At 36.9% G+C, this 15,517-nt stretch overlaps 1 protein-coding gene and 1 long non-coding RNA gene across 2 annotated transcripts; one reads left to right on the top strand and one right to left on the bottom strand.

The window, feature by feature from the left end:
* Positions 1-7,381: 7,381 nt before the first annotated feature.
* LOC145036627 (uncharacterized) lies at positions 7,382-13,104 on the top strand. The gene is made up of 2 exons (XM_078985087.1): positions 7,382-12,511; positions 12,604-13,104. Exons 1-2 carry the CDS (start codon positions 7,438-7,440, stop codon positions 12,888-12,890), a joined length of 5,361 nt encoding a protein of 1,786 aa, XP_078841213.1. The 5' UTR covers positions 7,382-7,437; the 3' UTR covers positions 12,891-13,104.
* A 66-nt stretch (positions 13,105-13,170) lies between these two features.
* Positions 13,171-14,708, bottom strand: LOC145036628 (uncharacterized). The gene is made up of 2 exons (XR_013678499.1): positions 14,242-14,708; positions 13,171-13,519 (listed from the first exon to the last, which is right to left on the bottom strand). It is a non-coding gene; the product is annotated as an uncharacterized LOC145036628 (long non-coding RNA).
* Positions 14,709-15,517: the final 809 nt, after the last annotated feature.

The raw sequence follows: 15,517 nt of genomic DNA, 5'->3' as shown, positions 1-15,517 counted from the left end.
CCTAATACGATTACTAACAGGTACGAATTTGCCACTGGCAACTTCTACAATCAGGGCATTATCTAGTTTTTCTACAGGTAATGCTAATTTCACACTAAATTTATGCGACACAAAGGAGTAGTTGGCTCCGGAATCAAACAGTATATTTGCAGGTAAACCATTTACAAGAAAGGTACCTGAAGCGACGTCTGCTGCCTCCTTTGCAGCCTCGAGCGTCATCTGGAAGGCTCTCGCCTTTGGCTTTGGTGGTATGTTGGGTCTTCCTGCCTCCTTCTTCTTCGGGCAGTCCTTCAAAATGTGCCCTTCTTCATAACACCCATAACAGGCCTTCTGGTTGAGGGTGCATTCGTTGGCATAGTGCCCAGGCTTTCCGCATTTGTAACAAGTGACTCCTCCATCACACTTCCCAAAGTGCTTCTTCTTGCACTTGTCACACCACTTTGCTTCTGATCCTCCTCCTCTCGAACCAGACTTCGAGAATCTTCCTTTCTTACCGGACCTCGAGGATCCGTCAAATTTCCGTTTCTCTCCCACTTCCGCTCTCTCCAGACCCTTTTCTCGTATCTGGGTCTCCACATTCTTAGCAGCCCAGATGGCAGCTTTTAGAGTGGTAGTTTGCTTGACCATTGGACCGAAGTCCGCTGGTAATCCGAGGGCAAATTTGTTAACCTTGGAGAGTTTAGTTGGGACGAGGTGAGGAACAAGCTTCATTTTCTCAGTAAAGCTTGCAGCGTATTCAGTAACGCTCATTCTTCCCTTCTTCAGATTCTGGAATTCGTTGCTGATCTCCAGAAGATCCTGCTCAGAGCAGTATTGCATCTTCAACTGTACCAGAAAATCCTCCCACGACATTTTGCTTGCTTCACCTTTGGGCATTGAATCAGCTAATAGCTTCCACCAGCTTAGTACTCCAGATTTCAATAGAGGAACTGCAAGAGCAGTCTTCTGCCTATTGCTACACTCGCAACTCTCAAACATTGTCTCCATCTCAGAGATCCAGTTCATGACTTCCACCGGCGTCGGGCTTCCGGATAGACTCGGTGGCTTGGATGCCATGAAATCCTTGTATTTGCATCCACGTCCATCATTTCCTCCATCCTGGTGGTTTTGCCTAACTATCGGTGGGTTGGCTTGACCAATAGTCCCACTGTAGTTTCCTCCTTCAGTCTGCCCTTCGTTCAACTCGGGCTGTTCGAGCTGAATAGTCGCTTCCTCTCGATTTTGCTGGAGCAAACGCCTGGTTTCCTCCATTTGACGATCCAACATTGCCTGGATCATCGCTTGCACTCCGGCCATCGTTATTGGTCCGGCAGCGGCTTCCACAACTGGTATTTGCTCGATCACGGGGGGTTGGTGTCCGTTCCCATTTGCGTTTACGTTTCCGCTACGGGTCCTTACCATCTTGATCTATATACCGAATAAGGTGGATTTAGATCTTTATTTAGGAGAGACGTTTAAATCGTCCTTATCACTCCGAAACGTTTACATGCTAGTTCTAATATCGTAGTCGTACGTTTAGAATCCTAAACACATAAGGTTCCAGATCCGGTCGGCAACAGACCATAGATCCCGAACAAAATAACAGCATATCATGCATAAAACATTTAGCATATAAAAGCATTTTAGGCACAATTCCTAAAATAAGCTAGTGCTCACACCTCACAATCATCGCTTAGCATTCTAAGTTTAAGTCTAGAAATCCTACAAATTCCTAGTTCGCTTAAACTAATGCTCTGATACCAACTGTGACATCCCCAAAATCACGGCCAGAAAAGACCGGTTTTGTTTATACTTTATTTCAAAATCAGAGTTATCTTTTAATAAAAGGGTTGCGGAATTTGTCCCAAAACAATAATATGATAAAGATTTATCAAAAGCATTTCCATAGAAATGTATTTCATTAAAAGACTCGGGATGTCATGTTCGTACAGATCAAAAGTATAAACAGTACAATATAAGCCTTACTACATTATTTCATATCTACAGGCCTATATTCGTAATCCCTCGTCCAAAACATCACACCTATGCTCATGCGCCACTACCTGTAATGCATAAAACTGAGTGGGTCAGGCTTGGGAGCCTGGTGAGCACATAGGGTTTTCAACCCACAATAAGTTTATTAATTTCATCAATCAACAATAACCCGATTACCCGTTCCCGTTATCCTCACTTTACGTCCCTAAACACCTATCATAAGGGACCTAGCCTAAGGATCATCATCGGGACGAACACTACTGCTAAGGGGATTCCTCAGCAATAAATGTCCTAATAGGCAACCATGTGGGGGATGGAGTACACCGGTGAACACATCGTTCACAACACCTACAGGTTGCGAGCCTGCTAGTGTTCCACTGGACTGTCTAGAAGAGTCCGTGGTCGTCATCTATACTCCGCTAGATGACTGGATCAACAACAACAACATCGAGGCCTCTCATCATTTTATCACACATCACCTATTACATCTACCCATGTTTTACCCCAACATTTTCGTAGATATAAAATACATATACAGTTTAAATCATTGAAAACATGTATAACAACGTTCATCTAGCATAGATAGCAAGTATTCAGATAATATGCACACATAGCACGTAATTTATATAAAATACTTCATATCTATGTGTAAGTTGAAGGTAACTATGCACTCACCGGAAAAGGTGGTGATTCCGAACTCAGACAGCGCTTCGCTTCTTAAAAAGAATTTTTCTTCGACGAAACCTAGTATTATTACCACTAGAGTTTAGTTTATTATTCGTCGAGACTAATTAATAGTCTAGCTATTATTATTATTATATAAGCGTCAAAAAAAATACTTATATAACCCATAATAATAGCCCAAGTATTTATTATAAGTTCCTAATAACGTTACTATAATTAAATAAAAGTTATATTAAAAATAGCGTAGGCGTAGCTCACTTACAGCGGGTTTTATAGAAAACCGGGCTTTGCTTGGAGCAGCGTTCCCGAGCCGAAAAGCTCTTCTTCTCAGAGCCTTCGAGCACTCCGGGGCTTCCGCCTCGTGCTAGGGAGGTTCCCTAGGCTTTTCGGGGGATTTCGGGGCTAGAGAGAGGTTCTAGAGAGAGAGAGAGTAAAGAGAAGAAAGAATGGGAAAGGTGTGAAGAAAATGAGGGTGGGAGAGGTGGTATTTATAGGGTGAAATGTGGCTGAACTTGGTGCCACATGTCACCATCTGGTGGCAAGCCTTGGGGAGAAAGCAATGGCCAAGATTGTGCCACATCACCCATTTTCGCACAGCACACTTCCGACTTCTAAAATCCGTAACTTTCACATACGACCTCCGTTTTTGACGTTCTTTATATCCACGCGTAGGTAATAATAAGATCTACAACTTTCATTTTGACACCGTCAGCTAATTCTCGACCGATCTTAAATTTAACAGTACAAGGAGATTATACTGTTAAACGTCTGCGTAAAATTAATAACTTCTACATACGGACTCTGTTTTTGTCTGTCTTTTTACCGTTGATTTCCTATTAATGAGATCTTCAACTCTCATTTATGTTGCGTAAGCCAAAAACCGCTCGAACTAAAATTCGAGTTTCAGGCCGTGCACTGCTAAGCCGAATCTTAGAAAAATCATAACTTCTTCATACGAAGTCAGATTTGGGCGTTCTTTTTATCGATGTTCTTAGTTTAACATATTCTACGACTTTTGTTTAGATTGCTAAGGCTAAAAAGTCTTCTATCGTAAATTCACTATTTACGTTTCCCGGTGTCGTGCCGATTTTGTCGTAAAACTTCGGCGGGCCATAACTTCTTCTTTATAGCTCGGATTTCGGCATTCTTTATATGCACGGAAACCTTGAGACATATTCTACAACTTTATGTAGAGATATCGGGATTATCTCACACTTTAATTTTGACGCTCATTTTTATTCTTTATTAATTATACATTTATAATTAAATAATAAACACATAAACACACATAATTCACATAATACTCAAATATTTCATATTTATTACTTCGAAAAGAGTTACAATAGTTGACCTAGACTATTACATTGACAAAAATGCTTAGCCCTGAAAACCCGGGCGTTACAAAAATCGACAGAAGCAAGAAAGGGAAGTACTATAGGCTTGATCGGTTGTTTGCTTTTGATCGTCTCTTTCTTTTGTTTTCTTTTCATCGGTGTTTTTTAGGGTACACCGTAAGGCTCTGATACCAAGTTGACTTTGGTAATCAGTAATGCTGTATATTATATAAACACGATTACAATAAGAGTATATATATATATATATATATATATATATATATATATATATTTACACTCATAACCCTGTAATATAATTATATAGAAATCACACTTCAATTTTCTAATACTACATACGAGGATTATACAACGAAGGCTTTGGAGGATAAGCATCCATATAAGCCATCACCATCCATGTCGAGTACCATATTTTCATAATCTCCCATTGTAGTGGATATTGACAATGTCCTTGGAGGCATCATTCCCTAAAGGAACCTCGTATGTGAGAGATGGGTAGAGAAATCAACACATTTTGGATGCTCTCTGTGGAGAAGGTTCAACTATTGCCAAAGAGCTCATAAGTGCCATTACATATGTGGTTAATCTATAGCTAGAGGAACATGTCCATCGATTTTGGCAGAATTTGTTGTCTTTGCTCCTCTCACACCACTAGTAAAACATGATATGAGAATACGTCCTATTGCAGTAGAAACTATATGGAGACATTTGGTTTCCATGTTGGCTATGAAAGTTATTGGTAAAAAAATGGCCAAGTATCTCAATGATTTTTAGTTCGGGTTCGGGGTGTCGGGTGTTGTTGAGGCTGATTACATAGCACCAACATGGTGGTGAGTGAGCGCTACGGTGACGGGTCTCTTTCCATGCTTTTGTGGACTTCTCCAATGCCTTTAACCATGTGGACAGATCCACATTACTTCATGATGTCATATTGAGGTGACCTTCTATATCCTTATGGGTAGAATTCCTATATGGTCAAGCATCTAGATTGTATCTAGGAGACACACATATTTGGTCTACTACTGGGGTTCAACAAGGACACCCCTTGGGACCATTGCTTTTTGCCTTTGTACTGCACCCACTCGTGCATAACATTAGAGAAAATCACAAGCTTCTTCTCCATGCATGGTACCTTGATGATGACATACTTATTGGAGATTTGAAGGAGGTGGCCAAAGCGTTGGACATCATTAAGGTGATTGGCCTAGAATTGGGCCTTTAGTTGAATATCAATAAAACCAAGCTCTTTTGGTCATCATGTGATGGTAGGAAGCTTCGTGAGAGGGGGGGGGGGGGGGGTATTCCCAGTGGGATTAGGAGGCCACCATTGGGGGTGAAACTTCTTGGGGGAGCTGCTAGTGCTAGTAAAGATGCTAGTTTCATTAGCAGCTTAGCTATAAAGAGAGCAAAAAATTTTGTGAATGTGATGTGTCTTTTTCCACAATTATCTGACTTGAGCTCCTTCTGCTTAACCAAAAATTCAAAACAGAGTACATCTTAATCGATTTTGTTCAAAAACCTCTTCAATTACCAAAATAGTCAAATTAGATCGACCACATGTTTGATTCAACAATGTTCTTGAAAAAGGGATGAAAAAGACATCGTTCTTTTTTTGTTTCAACTATACAATCGTTTAAAGAATTTCAAAAAAAGAAAAAAAAAAACAGAGTAGATTGGGTAAATCATATAGCGGGGTAAGAGACAAGAATTTGCTTGAGTGTTTGAGACACTTTGCTTTAGTTGATTTATTGGCCTTTGGATTTAGTATTTATGCTTTTATTTTAAATGTGTATAACGCTGAATTAAATATCCCTTGAGGATTTACAAACATTCTCTTCGATATCATTTAAATGTACAAAAATTCTGGGATTTTTTAACAAAGTTTCAATTTTTAGAGGTTGAATACTATTTTCAAGTTGAGTACGTTTTGCGAGATATTAAAGCCACCATTGCACAGGGCCCAAAATGTAGAAGGGGCCCAGAAGTTATTTTCTATGTTTATTTGCCCAAATCACAAAGACAAGTCCGAAACGAAACTAAAAGAGAATACAAAATTTGGGAAATTGGAATTGCGCAAATACGTAATTTTACAAGAAATTAGAAAAGAGAAGTCAAGCAGAAGCAGTAGCGGAGGGAAGTATCAGATTTCGCAAGGGTTACTCCAATTCTTTTAGATTCAGAGTAACATTTTGTATCCAAAAGGCACAGCACTTGATGGTGAATTCGAAGTACCCATGCTTTTCTATCTATTCGTCTATCTTTATTTACTTCTCAGTTTAACTAGAAAAAGTAATTCTTTATATGTATACGGATAAAGTTGTTTTTCACCATTTAATTAATTGTTTTCTTTTTTTAATAATAAAGCCGGATGAAATAAACCCAAAGAATGATATCATTATCCTTTTAAATCATCTTCTTTACCCTCATTCACACGTTCAATAAAAATTAAAAAGACTAGGTCCATTCATTTTTTAGATTCTTATAAAGGGGCCATCACCATTGACCCATTAATAGAGTCGTTTGCTAAAAAAACATTGATTTCAGAAGTAAACCGCACTCTACATTGGTTTCTCATTAATATGTGAAGATAAGGACCCTAAGAGATGTGCAGAAGATTTCTAAAGATTTGTTTAAACTTATCAGCTGTGGGAAATAAGAGAAACAGACAAGAATACAGTTGTATTTTCATTTTTATTTAATTATTTCCATTTTTAAGACGACGCAAGTATGAGAATGAGACGTTTTAGTCACTTCCGGAGATAAAAGAAATTAAGAGATGTAGGAAATGCAGTGAACGATAAGAACCATAAGTTATTATTTAATTATCTTTATATTTATCCTCTTTTCCCTCATTCACACGTTCAAGTATCACACAATGTTCATTTCTTTTTAGATTCTTTTAAGGGACCCTTATGTCCCTATCTCCATTGACTCATTGAAACAGTTTTGACGTGGCAATCACCTACATAATAGTCATCAGTTACAGCACTGCTTATGAAGCAAAACACAGTTTTAGTGAAAGTACTTCTACTAGCATTAATCAGAAAACAAAAATTAATGTCTATATAATCAAGTTAAAGTAATATTATTAGGCTGTTAAATTCGACAATAACATATAATACCATTGTGTTTTTGTAATTCCTAGTGCCTTGCAAAATTTTGGGTTACAACGAATTTCATTGTTCTAAGAAAAAAGGATTAAGGCCGTTACAGATACAATTCAAAGTATAAAACAATCCTTTGTGGAAAAATATGAAATTGCCCAAATTTTCTTTCTAGAATGTGAAAATAAATAAATATATATATATATATATATATATATATATATATATATATATATATATATATACAAGATAAAAAGGTAGCTCAAGTATAAAATTGAACATGCAAACCATCCGTTTTTATACAGTAACAGCTAAAGCAAATAATGGCTTCATCAAACTTCTTATATTTCTCCCTTGCTCTACTAATCATTACACTCTATGCCATACCAAATTTTGCTTCTGCTACTCTGAAGGAAGCCAATGATCTTCTTAAATGGAAAGCAAGCCTTGAAATCCCAAACAACTCCTTTCTCTCTTCATGGCTTCCCCTCCATATGAATTCCAATGCATCATTTCCATGCAGTTCTTGGTTTGGAGTGGTTTGCAATGCTGATGGGAGCATTCAGAGGCTAAGCCTCAGTTCATATGGCTTAAATGGTACGCTTCATCAGTTTTCATTCTCATTGCTACCCGGTCTTACTCATTTTGATCTCAGTAACAACTTCTCTGGCCCCATCCCATCAGAAATCCGACTCCTGACCAAACTTCTATATCTGAAATTTTCATTGAATAAGTTTTCTGGAGTAATTCCTTCATCATTGGGTAATTTAACATCTTTGAATGTCCTTTCTTTGCACCACAATCAATTCTCTGGTCCCATTCCTATTGAACTTGAGAACATGAAATCTCTCAATACACTTTCCATAAGCTACAATCAACTTAGAGGTTCTATTCCATTATCTCTAGCAATCCTGAGTAACCTACAGGTTCTGCACCTAGGTGTGAATAAATTATCTGGTCCCATTCCTACTGAACTTGGGAATTTGAAGTCTCTCACTGATCTTCAGGTGAGCCACAATCAGCTTAATTGTTCCATTCCTTCATCATTGGGTGATTTGATATCTTTGAATGTCCTTTATTTGCACCACAATCAACTCTCTGGTCCCATTCCTATTGAACTTGGGAATTTGAAGTATCTCACTAATCTTCGGGTGAGCAACAATCAACTTAATGGTTCCATTCCTTCATCATTGGGTGATTTGACATCATTAAATATCCTTTATTTAGATGAAAATCAACTCTCTGGTCCCATTCCTATTGAACTTGGGAATTTGAAGTCTCTCACTGATCTTGAGGTGGGCAACAATCTACTTAATGGTTGCATTCCTTCATCATTGGGTGATTTGACATCCTTGAATGTCCTTTATTTGTACTACAATAAACTCTCTGGTCCCATTCCTATTGAACTTGGGAATTTGAAGTCTCTCACTGATCTTGTGGTGAGCAACAATCAGCTTAATGGTTCCATTCCTTCATCATTGGGTGATTTGACATCTTTAAATATCCTTTATTTAGACGAAAATCAACTCTCTGGTCCCATTCCTATTGAACTTGGGAATTTGAAGTCTCTCACTGATCTTGAGGTGGGTAACAATCTACTTAATGGTTGCATTCCTTCATCATTCGGTGATTTAACATCCTTGAATGTCCTTTATTTGTACTACAATAAACTCTTTGGTCCCATTCCTATTGAACTTGGGAATTTGAAGTCTCTCACTGATCTTGTGGTGAGCAACAATCAGCTTAATGGTTCCATTCCTTCATCATTGGGTGATTTGACATCTTTGAATGTCCTTTATTTGCACCACAATGAACTCTCTGGTCCCATTCCTATTGAACTTGGGAATTTGAAGTCTCTTACTGATCTTGAGGTGGGCAACAATCTACTTAATGGTTGCATTCCTTCATCATTGGGTGATTTGACATCCTTGAATGTCCTTTATTTGTACTACAATAAACTCTCTGGTCCCATTCCTATTGAACTTGGGAATTTGAAGTCTCTCACTGATCTTGTGGTGAGCAACAATCAGCTTAATGGTTCCATTCCTTCATCATTGGGTGATTTGACATCTTTGAATGTCCTTTATTTGCACCACAATGAACTCTCTGGTCCCATTCCTATTGAACTTGGGAATTTGAAGTCTCTTACTGATCTTGAGGTGGGCAACAATCTACTTAATGGTTGCATTCCTTCATCATTGGGTGATTTGACATCCTTGAATGTCCTTTATTTGTACTACAATAAACTCTCTGGTCCCATTCCTATTGAACTTGGGAATTTGAAGTCTCTCACTGATCTTGTGGTGAGCAACAATCAGCTTAATGGTTCCATTCCTTCATCATTGGGTGATTTGACATCTTTAAATATCCTTTATTTAGACGAAAATCAACTCTCTGGTCCCATTCCTATTGAACTTGGGAATTTGAAGTCTCTCACTGATCTTGAGGTGGGCAACAATCTACTTAATGGTTGCATTCCTTCATCATTGGGTGATTTGACATCCTTGAATGTCCTTTATTTGTACTACAATAAACTCTCTGGTCCCATTCCTATTGAACTTGGGAATTTGAAGTATCTCACTGATCTTGTGGTGAGCAACAATCAGCTTAATGGTTCCATTCCTTCATCATTGGGTGATTTGACATCATTAAATATCCTTTATTTAGACGAAAATCAACTCTCTGGTCCCATTCCTATTGAACTTGGGAATTTGAAGTCTCTCACTGATCTTGAGGTGGGCAACAATCTACTTAATGGTTGCATTCCTTCATCATTGGGTGATTTGACATCCTTGAATGTCCTTTATTTGTACTACAATAAACTCTCTGGTCCCATTCCTATTGAACTTGGGAATTTGAAGTCTCTCACTGATCTTGTGGTGAGCAACAATCAGCTTAATGGTTCCATTCCTTCATCATTGGGTGATTTGACATCTTTAAATATCCTTTATTTAGACGAAAATCAACTCTCTGGTCCCATTCCTATTGAACTTGGGAATTTGAAGTCTCTCACTGATCTTCAGGTGAGCCGCAATCAGCTTAATTGTGCCATTCCTTCATCATTGGGTGATTTGACATCCTTGAATGTCCTTTATTTGTACTACAATAAACTCTCTGGTCCCATTCCTATTGAACTTGGGAATTTGAAGTCTCTCACTGATCTTGTGGTGAGCAACAATCAGCTTAATGGTTCCATTGTTTCATCATTGGGTGATTTGACATCTTTAAATATCCTTTATTTAGACGAAAATCAACTCTCTGGTCCCATTCCTATTGAACTTGGGAATTTGAAGTCTCTTACTGATCTTGAGGTGGGCAACAATCTACTTAATGGTTGCATTCCTTCATCATTGGGTGATTTGACATCCTTGAATGTCCTTTATTTGTACTACAATAAACTCTCTGGTCCCATTCCTATTGAACTTGGGAATTTGAAGTCTCTCACTGATCTTGTGGTGAGCAACAATCAGCTTAATGGTTCCATTCCTTCATCATTGGGTGATTTGACATCTTTGAATGTCCTTTATTTGCACCACAATGAACTCTCTGGTCCCATTCCTATTGAACTTGGGAATTTGAAGTCTCTTACTAATCTTGCTTTGAGTGACAATCAACTTAGTGGTTCTATTCCTTCATCACTAGGAAACCTCAGCAAGCTACAGACTCTGTACCTTCACACGAATAAATTATTTGGTTCGATTCCACTAGGATTGGGAAGTCTAGAGACACTTGAGCTGTCAAATAACCATTTTTCTGGCCATTTACCAGAAGATTTGTGCCATGGGGGAAAGCTTCAAATGTTACTATTAGAAGGTAATCAACTCACTGGGCCTATTTCAAGAGGCTTACGGAATTGTCCCAGCTTACTTAGGGCTCGTTTTGACCAAAATCAATTCATTGGAGATATATCCAATAGCTTTGGTATCTATCCACGCTTAAACTTTCTTGATATCAGTCACAATTATTTTCACGGGCAACTTTCTCAAAACTGGAGTAAATGCAAGAATTTGACAGCATTAGTGATGGCCTATAACAACATCAGTGGTAGCATACCACCAGAGTTTGGAAATTCAACTCAACTACAAAGGCTTGATCTTTCTTCCAATCATCTGGTAGGTGAAATCCCAAAGGAGTTCGGGAAGATGAAAAGTATGCTGAATTTATCCTTGGCTAATAACCAACTTTCAGGTATTATACCTCCAGAGCTCGGATTTTTAGAATTCCTTGAAGTACTTGATCTATCTGCAAATAGATTGATTGGGTCAATACCAAGAAGTATTAGTCAATGGGAACATATCCACTACTTGAATCTTAGTAATAACATGCTCGGTGACAAAATTCCATCTGAGATTGGCAAATTAGTTCAACTTACAGAAGTTGATTTATCTCAGAATTTGAATTTGCTCACTGAAGAGATACCATCTGAAGTTGAAAGTTTGAAAAATCTACAAAAGTTGAATCTTTCTCACAATAGACTGTTTGGTTCCATTCCTAACGCTTTTACAAGTTTACCCAGTGGGATTGACATCGACCTGTCCAACAATGAGCTCACAGGTCCAGTTCCCCCTTCCTCTAACTTTGTCAACGCTTCCTTACAAGGCAATCCAGGTTTTTGTGGAAATTTTACAGGACTAAAATTCTGTGCAAGTCAAATCATGAAGAAGAAAAATGATCCCTTTCATCATCAACTCATCCTTGTAATTATGCTCCCTCTTATCGGGGCAATTTTACTTGGTTTTTTCATGTGTGGCCTCATTGTTTATCGAAAACAAAAGAGACATTCTCCACAGAAACCATTGGATAATGAAGGTGGTGATTATTTCTCCATAACAAGTTTTGATGGAGGAGTAGTGTATGATGATATCTTGAAAGCAACGAACAATTTTGATGAAGCATACTCGATCGGGACCGGAGGATATGGGACTGTGTACAAAGCCGAGCTGCAACCTAAAAATGTGGTAGCCGTCAAGAAGCTTCACTCATCAGCTGAGAATGTTGATCATAATGGATTCCTTAACGAGATACGAGCATTAACGAACATAAAGCATCGAAACATAGTGAAACTTTATGGATATTGCTCACATGCCCACCACTCCTTTTTGATTTATGAATACCTTGAAAAGGGAAGCCTTGGATCAATCTTAAGGAGCGATGTCTTAGCAAAAGAATTGGATTGGTTGACAAGGGTCAATATTGTAAAGGCTATAGCTAATGGTTTGGCTTATATGCATCACGACTGCTCACCTCCTATAATTCATAGAGACATTTCCATCAACAACATCCTTCTTGATTCCGATTATGAGGCGCATATTTCTGATTTTGGCACATCCAAGCTTTTAAAGCTAGACTCATCCAATTGGACCGCAATTGCTGGGACCTATGGTTGTATCGCACCAGGTAACATAATCATATGATTGTAGTTCTACATTTTCATAGAATCATGTGAGGTTGATATAACTTTTTTTTGTCTTATGTTTCTTTGGATGTAGAGCTTGCTTATACAATGGTGGCAACCGAGAAATGTGATGTGTATAGCTTTGGGATTGTTGCACTAGAAGTGATCATGGGAAAGCATCCTGGTGAACTGCCAACATTGTCTGCTGATTATCTGGTGTTGGCAAATGTTGGAGATAGTCGCATTCCACTTCCTTCACCACAAGTTGAGAAACAAGTAAATTTGGCATTCATTCTCGCAAGAGCATGTTTGAACTCAAATCCAAAAGAAAGGCCAACAATGCACCAAGTTTCAAATCAGTTCATGAAGGATCTGCTTTGAATTGACATCTCTGGTTGCGTGATCCTGTGTACTTCTCATGTTTATTTTTCTTAAGTTTCCTATGATGCATCTAGAATATATGTATTAGTTTGAATGCCTAATGGGTAAAAAAAATTTCATATGTTTTATAGCACCATGTAGTATAACTATAATGTGGAGACCTGTATACTGTGTATGTGATCGTTCTTGAGCAAAGAATATAAGAATAATTGCATCAAAATTGTCTTAGGCGCCTCTGTTATTTTACTTGTGGTTGACACATACATAAAAAATAGGAAAATATATCAAATACAAATGATAATTTTTCTACTCAAATACAAATTTCAATAAAGTTTTAAACAATATATACAGAAGCACAATCTCAAGTTACAAATACCAATAGTGTCAAATTACAAGATCCAGGTCATCACTTAATGGCATAAGCCTCGCTTTAAACCATCTATCTGGCTTAATTCCTTCATCATTGATTGGGTGATCAAACATCTTTGAAAATCCTTTATTTGTTCTACAATAAACTCTCTGATTGCATTCCCAATGAACTTAGGAATTTGAAGTCTCTCACTGATCTTGAGTTGAGCCTAAATCGACTAAGTGGTTCTATTCCTTCATCACTAGCAAACCTCAGCAACCTAGAAAATATGTACCTTTTTAAGAATAAATTATCTCATCTGAAAATTAACTAAGTAAAATAACAAAAAAAAAAATTAGCTCATCTGAAAGTGTAATGCTAGCTAACATATCAATATCATTTTATGGCAACCATTACTACTCTCAAATTGTATTGGGTGTGCACAATTTTTTGGTTTGAATTGACAAATATTTGGAGAATGAAACTTATTTATTTTAAATATTCTTTCTTTTCTAATACTCCATGAATTCAGAACACCGCACTATGAACAAACAATACAGCTAATGTTGCATTAAATTCAAATAAAAAATTCATTCAGGCATTTCATCAAACACTTAATATGCATCAAGATCGCATTTTTTAAACAACAAGCTGCAAATATTTGGTGTATTGGGTGAATGTGTGAATGCCTGGGAACCATTACATTACTACTCTTATATTGTATTGGGTGTGTACGTTTTTATGGTAAGAGTTGACAAATATTTGGTGATGGGTACTTATTTCCTTTAAATATTTTTTGTTTTCTAATACTCTATGAATTCTGAACACCACACTATGAGCCAACCATAAATAGCTAATGTGGCATTAAATTCGAATAAAAAAAATTGATTCAGTCAATATGCTTTAAAATGACATTTAAAACAAGCAGTTTCAAATGTGCCTACAAGTAGTGTTAAAGTGGATAGTAAAAGAACAGGGGGAAATTAATAAACCATTACATACCTTTCAATTGAAATCCACTTCAACAGTGATGAGTGATGCACACTTATCGCTCAGCTTCAACTATGGAAATGATTCACACTGATGAAAAATCACCAATCTGTTTAAATCATTAAATTTTCTACGATTTTGATGGGTTCAATTGATTTAGTATCAATTGCTGATAGATTGAAAACGAATTTGTATGATCAATAAAGGATTCAAGTGATTTGGTTGTCGTTTATGCACTTGGGAATCGACGAACAGGGGAAGGAAGGAGGGTTATGGGCGAGGGCATGGAAAATCAGGGATTTAGCTGATCCGGGTCCCATGCCATGGAGATTGGAGATGGAGGGAGGGCACGTAGTTTTTATTGTCAAATAGAAAATTGGTTTATTGACTAATTGTTGGGTTTTATGTTCAAATCTTGAAGAAACAAATATATGAGGGAGTCAAATTTGAAAGAAAAAGTTTCACAGGGTTTTGAAGAAAGCAAAATAACATTACTAATTCAACTACTTAAACTTTGTGTTATTTAAATAGGAAAAAAAGTTATTTATATTTTTAAAAATAATAATTCTAATGATTAAATATTTTCTGAAGCTAGTTTTCTAAATTGAAAAGATGCATCCAACTACATCATCTTAATACGTTTTTAATAAAACCTTTTTATGTCGGAATAAAATGTATTTATTCGGAAAATCCTTATATGTGATAAAAAACTACCAAAAACACCGAAAGATCCTTAGGGGACAAGGTTTCATTTATCCCTACCCCTTTCCATGTATCGCTGCCCCTCAATCATTATTTTTACATACTTTTTCTAGTTATTAGTGATTCCTTTTATCATAGCCAATCAAATTTAAAAGTATAAATACATTTACATACCAAATAATTTAATGTTTTACATTTATAAAAAAAAACGTGCATTCACAATAAATAAATATTTTCAGTTTTTTAGTGTTCTTATTAAAAGAAAGTACATAAATGATATTCAGTACTTTTTTAATATAAAAATTGATGTTTTTTGTTAAAACTAGTGTAGGTGTCCATGCTTTGTATGGGTTGGAATGGTGTTTTATTTTTTTTTATTTATTTTTTTTTTTAAGTGTGTGTATCCATTCCATTCCAGTCCATTCAATTCAGATTCCAATCCACCACAACAGATTCCAATAAAATTCATGTAGTTAATAGAGACCAATGAAATTCTCAATTCATGGTTAAGAAAATCTCATCTACATTACATATCCAATTTTTTATAATCTCTACTAAAAAAAAGTCCTAGAAACTCAACTTAAAA

Source organism: Lactuca saligna, chromosome 3 (genome assembly GCF_052625555.1).
Source record: "Lactuca saligna cultivar CGN05327 chromosome 3, ASM5262555v1, whole genome shotgun sequence".
Lineage (NCBI taxonomy): Eukaryota > Viridiplantae > Streptophyta > Magnoliopsida > Asterales > Asteraceae > Lactuca > Lactuca saligna.
The sequence above is the reverse complement of the archived record's forward strand: the minus strand, read 5'-3'. Positions and strand labels throughout refer to the sequence as shown.

Bases quoted from the DNA above. Each gene is read 5' to 3' on its own strand.
- LOC145036627 (XM_078985087.1), top strand. From the start codon at position 7,438: ATGGCTTCATCAAACTTCTTATATTTCTCCCTTGCTCTACTAATCATT. The intron at 12,512-12,603 runs GTAACATAATCA...CTTTGGATGTAG, and splicing joins CTATGGTTGTATCGCACCAG to AGCTTGCTTATACAATGGTG.